This window comes from Citrus clementina, unplaced genomic scaffold, assembly GCF_000493195.1.
Source record: "Citrus clementina cultivar Clemenules unplaced genomic scaffold, Citrus_clementina_v1.0 scaffold_4, whole genome shotgun sequence".
Classification (NCBI taxonomy): Eukaryota; Viridiplantae; Streptophyta; class Magnoliopsida; order Sapindales; family Rutaceae; genus Citrus; species Citrus x clementina.
The window spans coordinates 2,064,805-2,087,422 of NW_006262274.1; the positions used below are offsets into that span (position 1 = coordinate 2,064,805).

At 36.2% G+C, this 22,618-nt stretch overlaps 5 protein-coding genes across 5 annotated transcripts in view; 4 read left to right on the forward strand and 1 right to left on the reverse strand.

Moving 5' to 3' along the window:
- LOC18045385 (cytochrome P450 CYP82D47) overlaps positions 1-5,847 on the forward strand; it is a 6,152-nt gene extending 305 nt beyond the window's left edge. The window contains exons 2-4 of the mRNA XM_006435831.2: position 999; positions 4,354-5,129; positions 5,224-5,847. Of these exons, the coding sequence (XP_006435894.2) occupies position 999; positions 4,354-5,129; positions 5,224-5,847 (1,401 nt within the window). The remainder of the gene's footprint in view (positions 1-998; positions 1,000-4,353; positions 5,130-5,223) is intronic.
- Positions 5,848-13,299: 7,452 nt separating this feature from the next.
- LOC112098902 (40S ribosomal protein S26-1-like) lies at positions 13,300-14,133 on the reverse strand. Its single transcript, XM_024185571.1, has 3 exons — positions 14,037-14,133; positions 13,805-13,938; positions 13,300-13,377 (listed from the first exon to the last, which is right to left on the reverse strand). The coding sequence occupies exons 1-3, from the start codon at positions 14,131-14,133 to the stop codon at positions 13,300-13,302; spliced, it is 309 nt and encodes a 102-aa protein (XP_024041339.1).
- Positions 14,134-16,108: 1,975 nt separating this feature from the next.
- Positions 16,109-22,618, forward strand: part of LOC18044009 (cytochrome P450 82A3) — a 17,342-nt gene continuing 10,832 nt past the window's right edge. The window contains exon 1 of the mRNA XM_006435836.2: positions 16,109-16,145. The gene's annotated coding sequence lies outside the window, so the exon portion shown is untranslated. The remainder of the gene's footprint in view (positions 16,146-22,618) is intronic.
- LOC18045386 (cytochrome P450 82A3) lies at positions 16,138-18,038 on the forward strand. Its single transcript, XM_006435832.2, has 2 exons — positions 16,138-17,184; positions 17,276-18,038. The coding sequence occupies exons 1-2, from the start codon at positions 16,222-16,224 to the stop codon at positions 17,897-17,899; spliced, it is 1,587 nt and encodes a 528-aa protein (XP_006435895.1). The 5' UTR covers positions 16,138-16,221; the 3' UTR covers positions 17,900-18,038.
- LOC18045387 (cytochrome P450 82A3) overlaps positions 22,103-22,618 on the forward strand; it is a 3,225-nt gene continuing 2,709 nt past the window's right edge. The window contains exon 1 of the mRNA XM_006435834.2: positions 22,103-22,403. Coding sequence (XP_006435897.2) covers positions 22,189-22,403 — 215 coding nt within the window. The 5' untranslated portion in view covers positions 22,103-22,188. The remainder of the gene's footprint in view (positions 22,404-22,618) is intronic.

Consider the following 22,618-nt stretch of genomic DNA (forward strand, 5'->3'; position numbering starts at 1 on the left):
GGATGTTAAGGAATAACAGAATGCATGCCAGCTGTCATTTTATGATTGGTCAATGTGTTTGAAGACTGTTATTTTTTTTTTTGAAAAGAAACTGAATGATATGATGTTTGGATTGTGAGAAAATAAGCAAGAAAAATGAAAAGAAACACACAATTTGTTATTATTTATTAACTGAATGAAACAAATTGATGCAGCTCTTTATATACACGAGAGACTACACCAAAACTGCTATAACAAACTGAAATGCAAAATAACAGTCTTCAAACACATTGACCAATCATAAAATGACAGCTGGCATGCATTCTGTTATTCCTTAACATCCCTCCACAAGCTCAACTTGGGGAACTAAGATTGAGCTTGGAACATAAGTAATGAAAAGGTTTATGAGCCAAGGCTTTAGTAAGAATGTCTGCTGTATTATCTGAACTGGGAATGTAGCTGACTTGAAGACTCTGATTTGCAACTTTTTCTCTCAAAAAATGAACATCCAGCTCAATGTGTTTAGTTCGAGCATGAAACTTAGGATTGCTAGTTAATGCAGCTGCACTCTGATTATCACACCAGATTACTGGATTTGAGATGAGTGAAACACTAAGCTCAGTTAACAGAGATTTGATCCACAAAACCTCAGAGGCTGCTAGAGCTAGAGCTCTATATTCAGACTCTGTACTTGACCTGGATACCACAGCTTGTTTCTTGGAACACCAGGAAACCAGGTTTGAACCTAAGAAAACACAGTAGCCAGCAATGGACCTCCTATCATCCTTGTCACTTGCCCAGTCAGCATCACTGAAGCAATCAAGACTTTGAACTCCATGACTATAGAACTGTAAACCAAGATGTAAAGTACCTTTAAGATACCTGAGAATTCGTTTACAAGCTTGCCAATGATTCACTGTTGGAGCAGCTAGGAACTGACTCAACTTATTAACAGAGAAAGCTATTTCAGGTCTGGTTAATGTGGCATATTGCAATGCACCAATAGTGCTTCGATACAGAGTAGCATTAGCAAACAACTCACTATCAGATTTAGTAAGAGATGTACCAGCAGCCATAGGAGTAGAGCAGGGGGTACAATCCTGCAAGTTGACTTTATGAAGAAGATCAACTATATATTTGGATTGAGAGAGATGCAGACCTGAGCTGTTTTTGACAACTTGTATACCCAGAAAATAATTCAACTCCCCAAGATCCTTAAGGGCAAAAGTTGATTGAAGATTAGAGATGACCTGCTGAATCAAACATGTGCTAGACCCTGTTACAATTATATCATCCACATATACTAGGACAAGCAGAAGATGACCCTGAACCCTTTTGAAGAATAAAGAAGTATCAGATTTAGAGTTTCGAAAACCCCACTGAGCTGTTAACACCTGCTTCAGCTTGTCAAACCAGGCTCTTGGAGCCTGCTTAAGACCATAAAGAGCCTTCTGTAACTTGCAAATGTGATGGGGTCTGGACTGATCAACAAAACCAGCAGGCTGTTCCATGTAAACCTCTTCAGTAAGATGACCATTAAGAAAGGCATTGTTGATGTCAACCTGTCTTAAAGTCCAGTGATTCAAAACTGCCAAACTCAAGATGACTTTAACAGTTGAAGCTTTGACTACAGGACTAAAGATTTCATTGAAATCAATGCCTTGAGTTTGATGAAAACTCTTAGCAACCAGACGAGCTTTGTATCTGGAAATGCTGCCATCAGGGTTGTATTTGATCCTATAAACCCACTTACTGCCAATGACCTTGACTGGAAATGAAGGTTGAACCAATGTCCAGGTTTTGTTATCCATCAATGCTTGATATTCCAATTTCATGGCTTGAAGCCATTTGAGATCAGCCAATGCTTCTGATATTGAATATGGTTCATGTGGTGATGATGAGGATGTTGTAAGAAATGTTGTTTTAGGTTTAAAAATGCCTGCTTTGGATCTGGTGACCATTGGATGTCCTTGAATAAGTGGAGAAGGTAGAGATAAATGATGATTTGGAGTTGAGGGAGTTGTCTGAGATTGAGTGTTTAGTTCAGGTGAGGATAAAGAAGATGAAGGTGAGAGTAGATCAGCTGCTGGAGAAGATTGTAAAGCAGAACCATCAAGTTGAAATGTAGACTGTGATAGTGTGAAAGTAACTTGTGGTTTTACAGAATGTGAAGACAAGGATGAGCTGGAATGATCAGCGGAAGAAAAATCAACACCAGACTCAAAAGGAAAAGTTGTTTCATAAAAAACAACATGATTGCTTATGTAAATTCTTCCTGAGGAATGAAGACAAACATACCCTTTATGATGGGAGCTATAACCAAGGAATATGCATCTCTGACTTCTAAAAGCAAATTTGTGATGATTATAAGGTCTTAGATACGGATAGCAAGAACATCCAAAGACCTTCATGACTGTATAATTTGGTATTTTGTGAAAGAGCATTTCAAAAGGAGATTTGTTATTTAAAACAGGTGTGGGAAGTCTATTAATGAGATAAACAACAGTATGGAAAGCATTCCACCAAAATTTCAAAGGAAGGTGAGCTTGAGCTAAAAGGGTTAATCCAGTTTCTACAATATGCCTATGTTTTCTTTCCACCTTGCCATTTTGATGATGGATATATGGACAAGGATGGCGAAATTGAATACCCTGAGAAGCAAGATAGGGAACAAAGGATCTGAACTCACCCCCCCAATCTGTTTGAAGGCACTTAATTTTCTTTTCAAGACTGTTTTCAATCATATTTTTGAAGTTTGTGAATACTGATAAGGTGTTTGATTTGGCTGTGAGAGGAAATATCCATGTAAACCTAGTGTAGTCATCTATGATTGATAGGTAGTAATGGTAGCCTTGAGAAGATGAAATAGGGGCTGGTCCCCAGAGATCAGCATGAAGAAGTTCTAGTGGTTGTGTTGTTGAAGTTTCTATGGAAGGAAAATGTTGCATATGACATTTCCCGAACTGACATGCATCACAGAATTGAGGTTTGATTGTTTTATCAATTGGAAAGTTTGAATTCAGTCTTTTCATAATTTGATGCAAAGCATGGACAGTAGGATGTCCCATTCTTTTGTGCAGAATATTGCAATCAACACTCTTTGAGTTAGAAACAGCAGAAGTCATAAATGCAGTTTTATTGAATTGAAAGTCATTTACAGGTACTTGAAGTTGAGACAAAGTGTTTGAAGAATCAAACTGAGCAAACATTGACACTGCATTTATTTTTGAAACTGAGACAGACTTAGACAAACTGGACACAGGAACTGGAAACTTTGAACTATCACAGACTGCAGAAAGATTTTCAACTTGATAAAGTCCTCCTGTAAAACCTCCAAAATTTCCACTAGAATTGTTGTTTTTCTGAGTTCCAAAATTATTCTTGTTATGATTCTGACCTTTCTGAGCAAAATTAGCAGTCATATCATGCATTAATTCATTCTGTAGTTTTCCTTTACTCATCTCCAACCTAGTTTCATGGCTAAGCAACATTGAATATACTTCTTCAACAGTAAGTTCTTCTTTCTCAAGTCTAGTGAGGATATTAGTTACAAGAGATTCATAACTATCATCTAGTCCAGTGAGTAAGTGCATAATCAACTCATTTGATGAAAGTGCATTACCTCCAATAGCTAGACTATCAGCTATCTTCTTCATTTTATTGAAATAGTCACTTACAGAGAGTGATCCTTTCTTAGTTGATTGGATCTGCAACTTCAGTGGCAGAAATCTGGCCTTCGACTAAGACATGAAGATCTGACCAAGCCTCTCCCACAGCTCTAGTGAAGATTCACAATTAATCACCATGATAAGTACATTGTCTACCATTGACGAGAGCATCCAGCTTTGAAGAAGCTTGTCAGTTTTCATCCAGATAATATATTCTGGATTTTCTTGCCTCTGTGAGATTAGCATTGCTGAGCTGCTTGATTCTCCCTCTGTTAAGTTGAGATATCGATCTGGACAAACACTATCACCAGTAACAAAGCCTTCAAGTCCATTAGCAATTATTGACGCACGCACTTGAGCTTTCCATACTAGATAGTTTGATCTATCGAGCTTAACTGGTTGAATGAAGTTGAAAGTGACAGACGCAGAAGCTTGATTTGAATTAATCATGTTTGTTTGCTCTGATACCATATTAGAATGATATGATGTTTGGATCGTGAGAAAATAAGCAAGAAAAATGAAAAGAAACACACAATTTGTTATTATTTATTAATTGAATGAAACAAGTTGATGCAGCTCTTTATATACACGAGAGACTACACCAAAACTGCTATAACAAACTGAAATGCAAAATAACAGTCTTCAAACACATTGACCAATCATAAAATGACAGCTGGCATGCATTCTGTTATTCCTTAACAATTAGGAGGGCCAGAGCCAGCTCACAGAGTTTTGGGCGACATGGCTGACAAATATGGACCAATATTCACTATGAAGTTGGGAGTGAAACAGGCTTTAATGGTGAGCAATTGGGAAATTGCTAAGGAGTGTTTTACCACAAATGACAAAGCCTTTGCAAGTCGCCCCAAAACAATGGCCATGGAGCTTTTGGAGTACAACTTTTCGGTCATAAGCTTCGCACCATATGGGAACTACTGGCGTCAGTCGCTTAAGATAGCCACAATTGAGCTTCTATCAAGTCATCGCCTTGAGAAGCTCAAACACGTACGTGAATACGAAGTGAAGGCTTCAATCCAGAGGTTATACAAGAATTGCGTAAGTAGCAGCAGTTCACGTAAAGTAGTTTTGGTGGATATGATCCATTGGCTCGAGGGCACAGTGCTTGACGTTGTTTTGAGAATAATTGCAGGAAAACGTCACACTTCACAATCACAAGAGATTAATGATTGGCAACGACAAATAACAAAGTTCACTGCCTTGACTGGTCAGTTCGTGGTGTCTGATGCGTTGCCTTTTTTGAGATGGCTAGATATCGGCGGGTATGAGAGATTAATGAGCAAGACAGCTAAATATTTTGACATTATTTTGCAAGAATGGTTGGATGAGCACAAGATGAAAAGAGTTTCTGGTGAAGTTAAGGGCGACGAGGATTTCATATATGTGTTGTTGTCGCTACTTGATGATAATGCAGAGCAGCTTCCTGATCGCGATGCTGACACTGTCATTAAAGCAATATGCGTGGTATATTATATGCTCATGAAAAACTTATGTGTGCGTGTGTGTGTTGTATTGTTATACCAATGTCACAGATTTCTTACTGCGTTTTAATTTGCAGACTCTAATCGTAGCAGCTGCAGACACCACAGTAGTTACATTGACATGGGCCATTGCTTTACTTCTCAACAATCGCGATGTTTTGAAGAAGGCACAAGATGAATTAGACATTCAGGTTGGTACTAAAAGGCAAGTGAATGGGTCAGACATGAGAAATTTGGTTTACTTGCAGGCCATGATCAAGGAAACAATGCGTTTATACCCTGCTTTACCACTTCTACTGCCTCACGAGTCTATAGAAGAGTGCACCGTCAATGGTTACCATGTCCCTGCTGGCACCCAGCTGTTTGTTAATGCTTGGAAGATTCAACGCGATCCATGTGTTTGGGAGGAGCCATGTCAATTTCAGCCAGAAAGATTTCTTACAACGCATAAGGATATTGATGTTAGGGGACAAAATTTTGAATTGATACCATTTGGTAGCGGAAGAAGAATGTGTCCTGCAGTGTCATATGGCCTTCAAGTTATGCAACTAATGCTTGCTTCATTAGTGCATGGGTTTGATTTTACAACCCCATCAGGTGAACCGGTTGACATGGCTGAGACAATGGGCCTAACCTCTGCTAAAGCTACTCCACTTGAAGTGCTTCTTAGTCCGCGCCTTTTTGCCTCTTCATATGGTTAAATTAGCCTCTGTACTTGTTAATGCAAATGATTAAGTCGTATTTTTCAACAATTTATTGATTAGATGCGTTTATGTCTTTGAGGGTCACTCACCGTGCGTTTAGCACATTGCAATATACTAATGGTGAGTTTGCCATGTTATATTATATTGTATTATCTAACATTTGGTACGTGGGACTGGACTTTATTATATTAAAATTATATTATATTAATTATTTATAACATTTGGTACTACATTATATTGTATTATTATTTTTTTGTTATATGTTTGTTGCTACATTGCATTGCATTTTTTTTAATTCTTTTGAAGATTGCATTGCATATTAAAAAAAGTACTAAAAATAGATGTTCTAAATTTTATAATTTTTTAAATTAATTATTTTTAGTATAAATATAAAAAAAATCACAATTCTTTTAAACATATGTAAAATTAAGAAATTCTAAAAATTTTGGATATATATATATATATTTGTGTATGTATGTATGTGTATATGTATGTATGTATGTATGTATACATATATGTATTTGTATATATATATATATATATATTTGTGTATGTATGTACATATATGTATATGTACATATGTATGTATGAAGATCCAGGAAAATAATTCAATCAAATAACCTTTAAAAATTATCATAACATAAATAAATACATAACATTCATCTCATAATAAAGATGACAACAAAAAAAATTACAAATTATACAACATACTAGAACCCTAATCACTTAATAATATGGATTGAACAATGCACCAAACTCAGTCCAATTTATAGCTAGAGGATGTTCTAATTATGTTCCACTGGCGGTGTAAGGGCCCCAATGGACGGGCCCTCTTCATGATGCTACACACATCACAAAAATGTTAAATTTAGCTGAGAAGTGGGGATGGGTTGGTAATGGCTCATGAACTGATCTGGAAAAAAATTTATCGCGGATGACAGAGGAAAGTGACCCCACCTTGCCATTTGGATACATCAAATTGGAGGAGGTCCTTGACTTACGTTAATTTCTTCATTTTGTTAAATAACAACCCTATTCTTCTATCGTTTTTTCTGCATTGTTGTGTTGAAATTCCATTGAGTTGATGATTTTTCTAACTTCATTAGATGGCAAGCCGTGCAAAGATGAATTCTCCTTCCCTAAAGACCATGATGAGCGCCATGCAAAAGGTATCCTTGCAGTAGACAATTTGAAGTGTTTATTGTAAAATATGAGAGAAAAGCAGAATGGACAGAAGCATGTTTTCATTGATATTTGATTGAGTATATATACATATATGACTGACTTGCTATACATGGTAGGATCCCTATAATTAAGCTATGCAATCAAAGTCTACTGTAATTTAGGAATACATATAGAAAGATATATTTACATCTCAATATAATGAATAAAATGGATTCTACTTTCCAATACTCCCCCTCAAGTTGGAGAGTGAATGTCCAGCACTCCCAACTTGCGAACCATAGGCATGAAAACTTCTTTTCCCAAAGCTTTGGTCAACACATCAGCAAGCTGATTTGCGGAACTTACAAATCTCGTTATCACACAACCTTCTTGTATCTTGTCTCTTATATAATGACAATCCATCTCTATATGCCTTGTACGTTCATGAAAAACTGGATTAGCTGCTATATGTAATGCAGCCTTATTGTCACAATATAGCAATGCAGCCTCTTGATGTAAAATCCCCAAATCTCTAAGTAAGTAACGAAGCCATGTCAATTCACAACAAGCTCCAGTCATTGCACGATACTCTGCTTCGGCTGAGAAAAGGGAGACGGTTTTCTGGCGCCTCAATCTCCATGAAATCAACGAAGGGCCCAAGAACACACAATACCCCGTAGTAGATCTTCTTGTAAGGGGGCATCCTGCCTAATCCGAGTCACAGTATGCTCGCGACCGAAGATCACTAATTGATGAGAAAAAGAGGCCTTGGCCAGGAGCAGATTTTAAATAGCGCACAACCCGTAAGGCTGCCTCCCAATGATCCTTCCGAGGTTGGTGCATAAATCTGCTTAATATATGGACAGCGTACGTGATATCGGGCCTCGAAACTGTGAGAGATATTAATCTTCCAACTAATCGCCTATATCGCCATGGGTTTTTGAGTGGCTCACTTTTATCAGATAACTTTAAGCCACGTTCCATGGGAGTATCAATGGGAGCTGCCCCTAATAACCCTGCATCCTTAATAATTTCCAATGCATATTTTCTCTGAGAAATAAAAATGCCCTTCCTAGATGCAGAAATCTCAATACCAAGGAAATACTTCAAGTCTCCTAGATATTTAAGGTGAAATTGATTATGCAAGAATTTTTTGATATCAGCTATACTCACAGGATCATTGCCAGTGATTAAAATGTCGTCAACATATATCAAAAGAGCAGTAAAGGACTTGCCTTGCTTCCTGGTGAACAGAGAGTAGTTAGCTTTTGATTGTACAAATCCAGCTGAACGTATAGCCTCGGAGAATTTAGCAAACCATTGACGAGAGGCCTGTTTCAACCCATATAATGACTTGTGGAGGCGACAAACCAAGTGTTCCTCCCCCTGTCGCCGAAGACCTGGCGGCAGAGACATGTAGATTTCTTCTTGGAGGTCACCATGAAGAAAGGCATTATTGATGTCGAGTTGATGAAGAGACCAACCACGGGCAGCAGCTAATGCCAACAAGCAACGAACAGAAATTATTTTTGCTGTCGGAGAAAAAGTATCCTGGTAGTCAACTCCCTCCAATTGAGTGAAACCCTTGGCTACAAGTCGCGCCTTATACCGTTCAACAGATCCATCAGACTTATGTTTAATCTTGTAAACCCAACGACAACCAATTGGAGTTTTACCAGCCGGAAGAGAGGTAAGAGACCAAGTACCATTTTCTTGCAGTGCCTGTAATTCGGAACGCATTGCTGCTTGCCACTCAGGGAGAACGACAGCTTCTGAATAAGACCTGGGTTCTGTGAGATGACTGAGTTGAGCAATAAAGGACTGATAAGCAGGCTTATATCGGTGATGTGAAATATAATTAGCCAGTGGATATCGTGTACCTTTGGTCGGACCTGGAATTAAGGAGGCCGATTGGTCGGAGTAAACATGTGAGCAGACGTAGTCGTGGAGCTTGACCGGTGGACCGGTGTTGCAGCTGGAGCGACGAAGTTCAGGTCCGGGTTCGGGTTCGGGTTCGGATTCGGGTTCTTGTGATGCAGCGGGTTCAGGGAATGGAGAAGGCGAGGACTGTGGGGCTGGAGAAGATGGATCAGAGAAGTGTAATGGGGATGGATCAGTTGAGACTAGTGGGGCAACAAGTTTAGGTCGGCGGGAATAAGTACGAAGCACAGCTTGGGGAGGGGAAGATGGTGGTTCTACCGCGGGAAGAGAAGAGGAAATTTGATCGAGAGAATTAGGAGAGAGTTGGGATGAGGGAATGGGGCTTGGTGGAATGACATGAGAGTTGACTGATGAGTCAATGGAAGAAAGAATTAAAGGAATTGGGCTTGATTGATGGGCTGTCAAGGGAAGAGAAAATTTGGGTTGGACGGATGAGTAAGGAAAAATGGTTTCGTGGAATTTAACATCCCGACTTGTAAAAATCTTTTTAGTTGATAAATTAAATAATTTGTAGCCCTTTTGAGCAATGGGATAACCGATGAATATGGATGGTATGGCACGAGAGTCGAATTTGTGAGAAGTGTGAACATTAGTGGCATAGGCCAAACACCCAAAAACACGAAGATGGAAAAAAGAAGGTGGTTTTGAATAGAGAAGTTCGTAAGGAGTTTTGAGAGAAATAACCGGAGAAGGTAACCTATTGATGATGTGCACAGCAGTGAGTGCACATTCACCCCAAAATTGGGTTGGTAGGTGTGCTTGGAATTTTAATGCTCGGGCTACTTGTAGGATATGGCGATGTTTGCGTTCCACAACCCCCTTTTGTTGAGGTGTGTAAACGCATTAAGTTTGGAAAACAATACCATGATCTTGAAAGAAAGATCGAAGTGAGATAAATTCTCCACCATTGTCACTGCGAAATGTTTTAATGCGACAGTCAAATTGAGTGGAAACATGGCTGAAAAAGCGTTTTAAAAGAGATTGTGTTTCATTTTTGTGTCGCATCAAAAAAATCCATGTGAAACGAGTATAATCATCAACAATAATGAGGAAATAATAAGCTCCAGTAAGGGAAGGGTGTTGATAACGACCCCAAATATCACAATGAATTATTTCAAAAGGTTTTGTAGAAGAAATAACACTGTTATTGAAAGGAAAACGACTTTGTTTAGCCAACGGACATATGGGGCAAACATTATTAGACTTAACAGAAAAATTCAAAAAGTTCTTGGCAATAAAACTTAAACGAGAAGGTGGTACATGGCCTAAGCGATTATGCCAGAGGTCGGTGGATGAGATGGTGAGATTGCAGGTTGGTCGATTTTTTGGTGAGGAAGGTTTTGACATAGGTTGCTTCGTCGCTAATGCCACAAAAAAATATAGCCCATCTCGTTGTTTACCCAAACCAATCGTCCTCCTCGTAGCCAGATCCTGCAAAATACACAAAGAAGGGAAAAACGTCACTGAACAACCCAAACCTCTTGTCAAACGACTAACTGACATCAAATCAACTTTAAATGTAGGCACAGACAACACATTATGTAGATAATAGACGGAATTGAGAGGTAAAGACCTTTTTGCAACAATATTTGCTCTTTCTCCACTAGGCAACAATACAGGCGGTAACGAGCAATTGTTATCTTTATGCAATAATTTAGATGATGAAGTAATATGATCTGTCGCCCCGCTATCAATAATCCAATTTCGGGAAACAATCTTAGACAAACCTGGCTTTGTTACCGTATTAGCTTTGGAGTGAGAACCTTCATTTTGATTATTCAGGAGTGACAAAAGTTGCTTGAGTTGAGCATCGGATATTGTAAGTGAGCCTTCATTTGTGTTTGACCCCTCTCCAACTTGATTAGCCACAGAAATACCTTTATGCCGATTTGAATTTTGGCCTGAGTTTATTTTAGCTTTAGGATGGCCTGGTGGGTATCCATGCAGCTTATAACATTTCTGGATCCAATGGCCGAAATTCCCACAGTGGTCACACAAAGGCCTACCTCTCCCAGAGCCAAATTGACGCCGATCTCCTTCTTGAGGTCCTACAAGTTCTGGCGCCTGAGAGTATGTTCGATCGCGAGAATATGGAAAACCATGAGAGTGAGTTTGTTCGGTTTTTTTGGTTGCCGAAGGAGTCGGTTTGCTACGTACAGCCGTGGCAGCAACGCTGCTGTTTGAATTGGTGTTCGTATGCGCTGAACTAAGGAGGCGCTGTTTCTCTTCTTGGGAGATTGAAGAGTAGGCTTGGTGAATAGAAGGCAAAGGATTCATGAGCAGGATTTGACCTCGAATTGCACTATAAGTTTCGTTTAGACCCATTAAAAACTGCATCAATTTCTGTGGATCGGCTTGTGCTATGTCTGAATGTGTTGCCAATTCATCCCATAAACTTTTCAACTTAGTATAGTAAGCTGAGACAGAGAGTTGCTCTTGTCGAAGAGAAGCAATATCTCGTTGTATCTCGAAGATGCGAGTTGCATTGCCTTGAGAGAAACGCTCATAGAGATCTTCCTAAACCTCATGAGCAGTAGGTTAATAAGTCACACTGTCAGTTATTTCTGGATCGCAGGAATTGACGATCCAGGAATGAACCAGATCATTGCATCTTGACCAAATCGCATAGCCTTCAGGATCAGTTTCTTCTTAAGGAACTTTGATAGAACCATTGACAAATCCGAGCTTGTTTTTGGAGTTCAAAGCTCGAACCATAGCCCTTTTCCAACCAAAATAATTATCTCCATTTAGAGATTTGGAGACGAGAATCAATCCGGGGTTATCCGAATGGTGAGCAAAGAAGGGATTGGAGAGATCTGCCTTGGAGAAATCTGCAGAAATCTCTAATTTTTGTGGATCAGAACTGCTGGTTTTTGGAATATCTTCAAGGGCCATGATGGCTGAAAGAGAGATGCTACACGAGATATTAAAGTGCAGCGAGTTCTAGCTCTGATACCATGTAAAATACGAGAGAAAAGCAGAATGGACAGAAGCATGTTTTCATTGATATTTGATTGAGTATATATACATATATGACTGACTTGCTATAAATGGTAGGATCCCTATAATTAAGCTATGCAATCAAAGTCTACTGTAATTTAGGAATACATATAGAAAGATATATTTACAGCTCAATATAATGAATAAAATGGATTCTACTTTCCAATATTTATTACATTCCAAGTCTCTTGAGTAATACGAAGGATTACATCTTGGGATAGCTGTAAGAGAGGGTAGCTATTCTTCTGTCAACTGGGTGTAAAGAAAGAATGCTCACAGCTCCATTCAGCCTTTCCTCGTATGACCATGTCTAGTATGACTATTGCAGGAGGGAGACGTAGCAAGTAGGTCACACATTGCTTCCAATGCAATCAAGAAAAGTTGTCCCATGGTAGTATGCATCAGGATCGCCAAGGAACCTCAGTGCTGCAAGAAAACAAAGCTAAGTGATGTTGGTATTGAGAAGATTGGCTGCAGAAGCCTTGTCTAACTTTTCCGTAAGCAATCAGAATTTAGCGATGCAACGGCGTCTCCGTAGACGGAATGGTTGATTGCGCATCTGCACCCAAGGGATTTACTTCTCGCCAACTGCAAGATTTTGGACGGAATGAAGGCCACAATGAATTATGAAAAGGGTAGATCAAAATGATTTTAATTATTGATTCGTAAGAAACAGATTCCCGAGTTTCAATTAAAAATTATAAATTATTTTCAATTTAGTTTCAGGCGAGGTATTGCTTGGCTCAATTATCACGGATTAACTAATGTAACATAATTATACTTTAATTAATTTTGTTTAAGTAAATCAATACATTATAGCTCAAAATATAGATTTAGCATTCTTTTCTAGCATTTTTTTTCCTCGTAGTCTCTCTTAGTGCTCGAATTCTAGTGAAAAAAAAAATTGATTTAATTGTAAACAAAGTGAAACAAGTCTGCTTAATTTATTTACATTAAAATTCAAAAAAAAAATTCAAGAGTCAATCCGAGAAAACATGTTAATTCCAACGGCCTCTTAAAGGTAGAGATTTCTAATTTCACTTTAACCTTGGTGTGACAGTAAGCTTTACTTATTGACCTTAAAAGAGTAAACAACAAAAGCCCATCAAATTTAATGGAACAAATGTAATAACCTTCTCAATGTACTAAAATGAATTCCTACTACTACAAAATTTTATGATTCTCATCGAAATTAAAAATCCCAAAAATTCAACAATAATTCTTAAAACTTTAAAAGAGAACGAATGGGAAACATTGATACTTCCTACACAAAATTCAAGTTCTTCAAGGTATCTATAAGCATACAAGCAGACTAAAAATCGGGTAGACTCTTTCGTGGACTCTTCATGGACGAACTGGAACTCTAACCACAAGGGCTGGGCGTGGCGCTTGACCAGGCTGACCAGGCTTTGGCAAATCATCCTGGAACATATACACACACACACATATATATAAAGGAAGAAAATTTTCAAGTATGTGGGCACAAACAAAGGCCATGTAAAACTGACAAGCTTAACCATTTTTCAAATGCTATAGAATCACACAGCAATTATCCCAAGACCAAAAACATCCTCTAAAACAAAGGGAGAAGCTACCAGACAGATACAAACACTGTCTCTTTTTATCCTTTTTTTTTTCTCCCTCTTGGGCTAACCCAGAGGGATGTTTCTGCAACAGGCTGAGTCAGGAAGTTACTACTAGCAAGGAAATCCTTGTGATAAAACGGACTAGGTAAGTGGTCTATCTGCCTACATCTTTAACCCATAAATCACTCTAAAAATCAATATGATCAGAGAGCATTAGCCAAAATCCAGATGTAAAAATCTCAATAGAAACATGAAAAAGATACCCTGCATCTCATAAAACGCTTTGGTGGTTCACGGTTCCTGCGGTCAGTGCGTGAGCGAACCCTCACCACATGCGAGTGAATTGCACAGGAGATACAGTACTGCATCTTTGCATACAACTTAGGCAGAACATAGTCTGCATCAAATACAAAAGATTCCCATTATTTTCCATTCAAACAATACATAATTAATTACAAAATAAGAGAAATAATAACATGTGTAGCAGATATTTACTGTCATAGATGCAGGGATCCTGCATGTCTCTAACAGCAGCTTGCTCAACAATGTTCCTCACAAGGAATCTCTTAATGGCCTTGTCCGTTTCATCCATTCGCAACCCAAAAAAAAAAAAAACAAGTGTCAAATTTCATACTTGGATAATGGCTTTTGCTTGGATATCTCTCCAATCACTCCAACCCTTTCACACAATTGATTGAATTTCACTTGCTTGATTTATATTGCATCGAGATTTTGAGCCCGGCATGGTCAAGAAGTTTTAAAAGTGTACAAAATTGAGTGATTGAAAAATGATAGAGCTGAAAATGAGGGAAAATTTAGAATTATGGGAATTTTATTGGGGAAGAAAAAGTATTTTAAACTCAATGATGGGGTGTTTAAGAAATAGGGTGAATAAAAAATAAAAAGAATTTGAATATCATCAGTCAAATTTAATTGTTTTTTATGAAAAACATTAACCGATGATTTCTATTTAAATGAATAAATTTAAGTCCCTCAAGTTTTTTATTTTTAACTACTTGTATCTTTTTCTAAAACTTATTATACTCATAAGATATCAATAATTAATGTTCAAAATGACTATTTCTAAATATTAAAATTATTATTATTATTATTATTATTATTATTATTGATATCTCTCCAATCACTCCAACCCTTTCACACAATTGATTGAATTTCACTTGCTTGATTTATATTGCATCGAGATTTTGAGCCCGGCATGGTCAAGAAGTTTTAAAAGTGTACAAAATTGAGTGATTGAAAAATGATAGAGCTGAAAATGAGGGAAAATTTAGAATTATGGGAATTTTATTGGGGAAGAAAAAGTATTTTAAACTCAATGATGGGGTGTTTAAGAAATAGGGTGAATAAAAAATAAAAAGAATTTGAATATCATCAGTCAAATTTAATTGTTTTTTATGAAAAACATTAACCGATGATTTCTATTTAAATGAATAAATTTAAGTCCCTCAAGTTTTTTATTTTTAACTACTTGTATCTTTTTCTAAAACTTATTATACTCATAAGATATCAATAATTAATGTTCAAAATGACTATTTCTAAATATTAAAATTATTATTATTATTATTATTATTATTATTGATATCTCTCCAATCACTCCAACCCTTTCACACAATTGATTGAATTTCACTTGCTTGATTTATATTGCATCGAGATTTTGAGCCCGGCATGGTCAAGAAGTTTTAAAAGTGTACAAAATTGAGTGATTGAAAAATGATAGAGCTGAAAATGAGGGAAAATTTAGAATTATGGGAATTTTATTGGGGAAGAAAAAGTATTTTAAACTCAATGATGGGGTGTTTAAGAAATAGGGTGAATAAAAAATAAAAAGAATTTGAATATCATCAGTCAAATTTAATTGTTTTTTATGAAAAACATTAACCGATGATTTCTATTTAAATGAATAAATTTAAGTCCCTCAAGTTTTTTATTTTTAACTACTTGTATCTTTTTCTAAAACTTATTATACTCATAAGATATCAATAATTAATGTTCAAAATGACTATTTCTAAATATTAAAATTATTATTATTATTATTATTTGTTGTAATATAGTGGTAGGGACAAAAATCTAAGGGTGAAAAAAAAATTGGTATTTAATAGAATTTTCGTAATGACAAAAAGTAAATGGACCCAAGTGATAAACCAATATAATTGATGGACAAAAGATCATTTTTCATTTGTGTTTCCGACACCGTCGTTTGGTTTACGCTTCCGACCCCATGATATTCAAGTCCCAGGTACTTTGTCATCCCATAAAATTGTCCATAATTAAAATAAGGCATGTTTTATATTCTGTGGCTAATATTTAGAGCAAATGAATTTTCCAAGTCCTCCCATAAAAATATCATATCCCAACATAATCTTCAACCATTTTAACGGTTAAAATTACAAGAGAAGTCGTATCTATGTTTTATCACAATTGTTTGGCAACCACCAAATTGGCCGAATAAAGCCATTGATGAATCAGAAAAAGATACCATTGTCGAAAACTTGGCCATTGTGGTCCCTGATGTATAAAACTGACCATAGGATTGGCAAAGGTTTGTCAATGAGCAGAACTTACGTTCACGTCATGCACACTTAAATGTTATCTATATACTGTATAGACATTGCTCTGAACAAAACTCTTCATTCAGAGTCCCCGAGTCGGCTGCAAAGGAATGGTCATGAATAATCTTTCAACAGAATCGATTGCTGCTGTAGCAATTTCAGCCTTAGTGATATTCCTCTCAATTTTCCTCTTGATTTCAAGAAATGGGCAGAAAAGGATACTCAAGAATAAGCAAGCTAAACAAGCACCGGTAGCAGGGGGAGCATGGCCTTTGATAGGCCACCTACATCTCTTACGAGGGCCAGAGCCAGCTCACAGAGTTTTGGGCAACCTGGCTGACAAATATGGAACAATATTCACTATGAAGTTGGGGGTGAAACAAGCTTTAGTGGTGAGCAACTGGGAAATTGCTAAGGAGTGTTTTACCACAAATGACAAAGCTTTTGCAGGTCGCCCCAAAACAATGGCCGTAGAGCTTATGGGGTACAACTTTTTGGTCATAGGCTTCGCGCCATATGGCAACTACTGGCGTCAGTCACGTAAGATAGTGACAATTGAGCTTCTGTCAAATCGTCGCCTTGAGAAGCTCAAACACGTACGTGAATCGGAAGTGAAGGCTTCAATCCAGAGGTTATACAAGAATTGCATAAGTAGCAGCAGTTCACGTAAAGTAGTTTCGGTGGAGATGATCCATTGGCTCGAGGGCACAGCACTTGACATTATTTTGAGAATAATTGCCGGAAAACGTCACACTTCACAATCAGAAGAGGCTAATGATTGGCAACAGCAAATAACAAAGATCGCTGCCTTGTTTGGTCAGTTCGTGGTGTCCGATGCGTTGCCATTTCTGAGACGGTTAGATATCGGTGGATATGAGAGATTAATGAGCAAGACAGCTAAATATTTTGACATCATTTTGCAAGAATGGGTGGATGAGCACAAGATGAAAAGAGTTTCTGGTGAAATCAAGGGCGACGAGGATTTCATATATGTGTTGTTGTCCTTGCTCGATGATAATGCAGAGCAGCTTCCTGATCGCGATGCTGACACTGTCATTAAAGCAATCTGCTTGGTATAATATAACCTCATGAAAAGCTTGTGGTGTGTTTGTGTTTGCATTGTTATAGGAATGTCACAGATTTCTTACTGCTTTTAATTTGCAGACTCTAATCGTAGCGGCTACAGACACCACAGCAGTTACATTGACATGGGCTATTGCTTTGCTTCTGAACAATCCCGATGTTCTGAAGAAGGCACAAGACGAATTAGACATTCAGGTTGGCACTGAAAGGCAAGTGAATGAATCAGACATGAGGAATTTGGTTTACTTGCAGGCCATTATCAAGGAAACAATGCGTTTATACCCTGCTGGACCACTTTTACTACCTCACGAGTCTATAGAAGAATGCATCGTCAATGGTTACCTCGTCCCTGCAGGCACCCAACTGTTTGTTAACGCCTGGAAGATTCAACGCGATCCATGTGTTTGGGAGGAGCCATGTCAATTTCAGCCAGAAAGATTTCTTACTAGGCATAAGGATATTGATGTTGGGGGACAAGATTTTGAATTGATACCATTTGGGAGTGGAAGAAGAATGTGTCCTGCAGTGTCATTTGGCCTCCAAGTTATGCAACTAATGCTTGCTTCATTAGTGCATGGGTTTGATTTTACAACCCCATCAGATGAACCGGTTGACATGGGAGAGGCAATGGGCCTAACCATTGCTAAGGCTACTCCGCTTGAAGTGCTTGTTAGTCCGCGCCTTTCTGCTTCTTTATATGGTTAAAATTAGCTTGTGTACTTGTTAATGGAAATAATTAAGTTGTACTTTTCAACAACTAAGGTGCGTTTATATCATTGGGTGTCATCACTGTGCGTTTAGCACACTGCATATGTTAAAGGTGAGTTTGGCATATTATACTATCTTGTATTATTGAACGTTTAGTAAGTTGCTTTTGACTGTATTATATTAACATTATATATATTGTGTTAATAGTGTATAATATTTGGTATTATTTTGTACTATATTAATTTTTATGTATCCTATATTTTGTGTTGCATTGCATTGCATTATATTAATTCTTTTGGTAAAAATTTTAAATTATAAGTTGGGAAAAAAATTAATTAGTACTTAGAAAAATGATAAAATAGATGTTCTGAATTTTATAATTTTTTACATAAATTATTTTTAGTATAAATGTAAAAAATATCATAATTCTTTTGAACGTATGTAAAATTAAGAAATTCTACAATTTTTGGTGTGTGTGTGTGTATGAGCAGTTCTCAAATATTTATCTTGTGAAATAAAGATCCAAGAAAATAATTCAATCAAATAACCTTTAAAAATTATCATAACATAAATAAATAGATAAAGCCATCTCATAATAAAGATCACAACAAATTTTTTTTACAAATACCACAACATACTAGAACCCTAATCACTTATGGGAATGAGGTGAAATGGGAATGGGGAATGAGAATCATACTATATTGTTTATTTGAGACAAGAATCGGAATCACAATGGGTTGAAATCTCATTGATATGTTTATATTTTCTCTTGGAATCAGAATCATAATAAGTTAAATTATTTCAAGTAACTAAAGTACCCTTAGTTAATTATAATAATAACTATTTATTATTATGATGATGATGATGATGATGATAATGATGTTGATTATTATTATTAATAATAAAATTTCTGTTAATAAATTAATTAGTTATATTCATATGTTGTTAGTATATTAATTAATTAAAATTTATTATTATTAATAATAATAAAATTAATAACAATAATCATAATAATAATAATAAAAATAAAATATCATCATCATCAACAAAATAATCCTTTTTCAAAATAATAATAATAATCATCATCAAATTAATCCATTTCCCAAATAATCATCGTCAAAAAAAAATAATCCATTTCCCAAAAAAAATTATAGCAATAATCAAAATCGAAATTGTCATCGTCATCAACAACAACGGCAACAACAATCATCGTCATTAGCAGCAGCAGCATCATCATATCAGAACTACCACCATCAGAGGCGAAATCTAAGATAAAATGAGATGGGGGCGAAATTAAGACAACGACGAAATTGACACGGCCCAACGGATATGAAAGGGGTGGGCGTTTGGATCGGGTTGACCCGATCCAAACCGAACTCAAAATTTATTTCGATTTTGGTTCGGTTCGGGTTGAAACTTACAACTCATTTGGGTTAAAAATCTAAACCCGATTGGGTCAAAAAAATTTAAAATCATAAACATAAACATAAACCCAACCCTAACCTAACAACTCCCAAACACACACTTCTCACTTTCTGATCCGCCACTTGACTTTTCCACTTCTTCTTCTTCATCTTCTTTTCTCTTTCTTCTTCTTCTTTTCCTTTTTTTCCTCCACTGACAAATGTCATCTTCTTCTTTTCTTTTTCTTCTCTTTTTCTTCTTCTTATTTCCGTACACACTGCCAGACATCTTCTTCTTTTTCTTCTTCTTTCCTTCAGCTATTGCCAATCATCATCATCATCATCTTCTTCTTCTTCTTATTATCTTCCTCCATTGCCAAATAATTCTTCTGCATTTTTTGATCTCCATTAATTAATTGTTTAATAATTTATTTTTAATTGTTAGTTAATTTCTTAGTTTTCTTTTGTTAATTGTTGTTTTTTTGTTAAATGTTAAATTTAGATTTCTATACATTAATCAGTTAATTTTTAAATAAGATTATAGGAAATTTGTGTGATGTTTAGTTAATTTTTTTCATTTTTTGGATGAGATAAAATTATGGTTACATAATATAAACGAACTCGAATTTATAACCCAAACCAAATCAAATCGAATTAAATTTGGTTTAATTTGGTTCGGGTTTGTAGTTTGAACCCGATTGGGTTGAATCTTCCAAACCGAATGGGTTGAAACCCAAACCGAAACCCGAACAACCCGAACCGAAATCTAATTTGCCCACCCTATATATGAAACTAGCAACTAGTAGCTGTCCACAACCGACGAACCATGATGGCAAAGATGGTGATGGCCATGATGGCAATCGAAGCACTCCAATGGCATTTGATTGGGAGGCATGGGCAAGAGAGTTTAAGTTTAGGGATTTTTTTATTTTTTATCTAAAGTGAGGGTATTTTTGGAATAAAAAAAATTAATGCGGGCAAAATGGAAAATGTTGGGAATGAGAATCAGATTCCCATACTGATTCTCAAATTGCTGTGGGGTCCTCCAAAATGAATCTCATTTCGGATTCTTTCCTAGTCCATTTTTTTCTCTCTTAATCTCTCTCAGTATTTCAATTCTAGTTTTAAAAAAATTGACTTAATGATAAACAAAGTGAAACAAGTCTGCCTAAATTATTAACATTAAAATTCAAAAATTCAAGAGTCAATCTTGACTACTCATTTTCTTAGGAGAGACTAGTAGAGAAAAAAGATTTGAAGAGGGTTCACATTCGAAGATATAAATGATACATTATACAAGATCTTTAAACATTATCTGATATGTCATTACGTTTATAAAGAACAAGTCATTCAATTTTCACTCTCGAGTAAAGATTATACAAAATGTTGTCTGCCATAAAACTATAAACGACATGTCATATATATACCGTATGTGATGAATTTGTTAACAAAGCCAAATCTCTCTAATCATACGTCTATATTAAGAAACACAAATAAGAGATTCCAAGAACTTGTTAACACCCTTTTGGAATAATTGATTTTGGATTTTCATACTTGGATAATGGCTTTTGCTTGGATACCTCTCCAATCACTCCAACCGTTTCACACAATTGATTGAATTTCACTTGCTTGATTTATATTACATCGAGATTTTGAGCCCGGCATGGTTAAGGAGTTTTAAAAGTGTAAAAAATTGGGTGATTGAAAAATGATAGAGCTGAAAATGAGGGAAAATTTAGAATTATGGAAATTTTATTGGGGAAGAAAAAGTATTTTAAACTCAATGATGGGGTGATTAAGAAATAGACTGAATAAAAAATAAAAAGAATTTGAATATCATCAGTCAAATTTAATTGTTTATTATTAAAAACATTAACCGATGATTTCTATTTAAAGAAATAATATTTAAGTCCCTCAAGTTTTTTTATTTTTAACTATTTGTATCTTTTTCTAAACCTTATTATACTCATAAGATATCAATAATTAATGTTCAAAATGACTTTTTCTAAATATTAAAACAATTATTATTATTATTATTATTATTATTATTATTATTATTATTATTATTTGTTGTAATATAGTGGTGGGGACAAAAATCTAAGGGTGAAAAAAAATTGGTATTTAATAGAATTTTCGCAATGACAAAAAGCTGAGTGGACCCAAGTGATAAAACTGTTTAATTGATGGACAAAAGATCAATTTTTATTTGTGTTGCTGACCCCGTAGTTTGGTTTACGCTTCCTGACCCATGATATTCAAGACCATGCACTTTTGTCATCCCAGACAATTTTTCATAATTAAGGGTGTGTTTGGAAGTAACGTAATGTAGCTTTTAAGCTGTATTTGTTATGGAGTAAAAGTTAGAGTTGTGAAATAAAAGTTAGAAAAAAAATTTTACTAAGCTGCCAAATCCCAACTATAAATTTTACCAAACACTTTAATAGCTGGACTTTGAGAACCCAGTTATCTCACCACACTCCCAAACAGGCTATAAAATAAAACAAGTGCCGTGTTCTGTGGCTGATATTTATAGCACATGGAGTTTACCAAGTCCTCCCATAAAAATATCATATCCCAACATAATCTTCAACCATTTTAACGGTTAAAATTACAAGAGAAGTCGTATTTATGTTTTATCACAATTGTTTGGCAACCACCAAATTGGCCGTATAAAGTCATTGATGAATCAGAAAAAGATACCATTGTCGAAAACTTGGCCATTGTGGTCCCTGATGTATAAAACTGACCATAGGATTAGCAAAGGTTTGTCAATGAGCAGAACTTGCGTTCACGTCAAGCACACTTGAATGTTATCTATATACTGTATAGACATTGCTCTGAACTAAACTCTTCATTCAGAGTCCCCGAGTCGGCTGCAAAGGAATGGCCATGAATAATCTTTCAACAGAATCAACTGCTGCTGTAGCAATTTCAGCCTTAGGGATATTCCTCTCAATTTTCCTCTTGATTTCAAGAAATGGGCAAAAAAGGACACTCAAGAATAAGCAACAAGCACCGGTAGCAGGGGGAGCATGGCCTTTGATAGGCCACCTACATCTCTTACGAGGGCCAGAGCCAGCTCACAGAGTTTTGGGGCGACCTGCAAAAGCTTTGTCATTTGTGGTAAAACACTCCTTAGCAATTTCCCAGTTGCTCACCACTAAAGCCTGCTCTACTCATAAAAGCTCTACTTAAATAGCTCTATTTGGAAAGCTATATCAAATAGAGCCTTAGTGAACATTAACCTACTTCGAAGGACATTGAGCATGGGATAATTGCATAAGCCTGAACTTTTATTTTTTCATTTCTCAAA

What these genes read in the sequence shown, in the direction of transcription:
- LOC18045386 (XM_006435832.2), top strand. Translation starts at nt 16,222, where the DNA reads ATGGTCATGAATAATCTTTCAACAGAATCGATTGCTGCTGTAGCAATT. An exon ending in TCATTAAAGCAATCTGCTTG is followed by an intron (nt 17,185 to 17,275) that starts GTATAATATAAC and finishes TTTAATTTGCAG; the next exon opens with ACTCTAATCGTAGCGGCTAC.
- LOC112098902 (XM_024185571.1), bottom strand. Translation starts at nt 14,133, where the DNA reads ATGGATGAAACGGACAAGGCCATTAAGAGATTCCTTGTGAGGAACATT. An exon ending in GGATCCCTGCATCTATGACA is followed by an intron (nt 13,939 to 14,036) that starts GTAAATATCTGC and finishes TATTTGATGCAG; the next exon opens with ACTATGTTCTGCCTAAGTTG. An exon ending in AGCGTTTTATGAGATGCAGG is followed by an intron (nt 13,378 to 13,804) that starts GTATCTTTTTCA and finishes TATATGTTCCAG; the next exon opens with GATGATTTGCCAAAGCCTGG.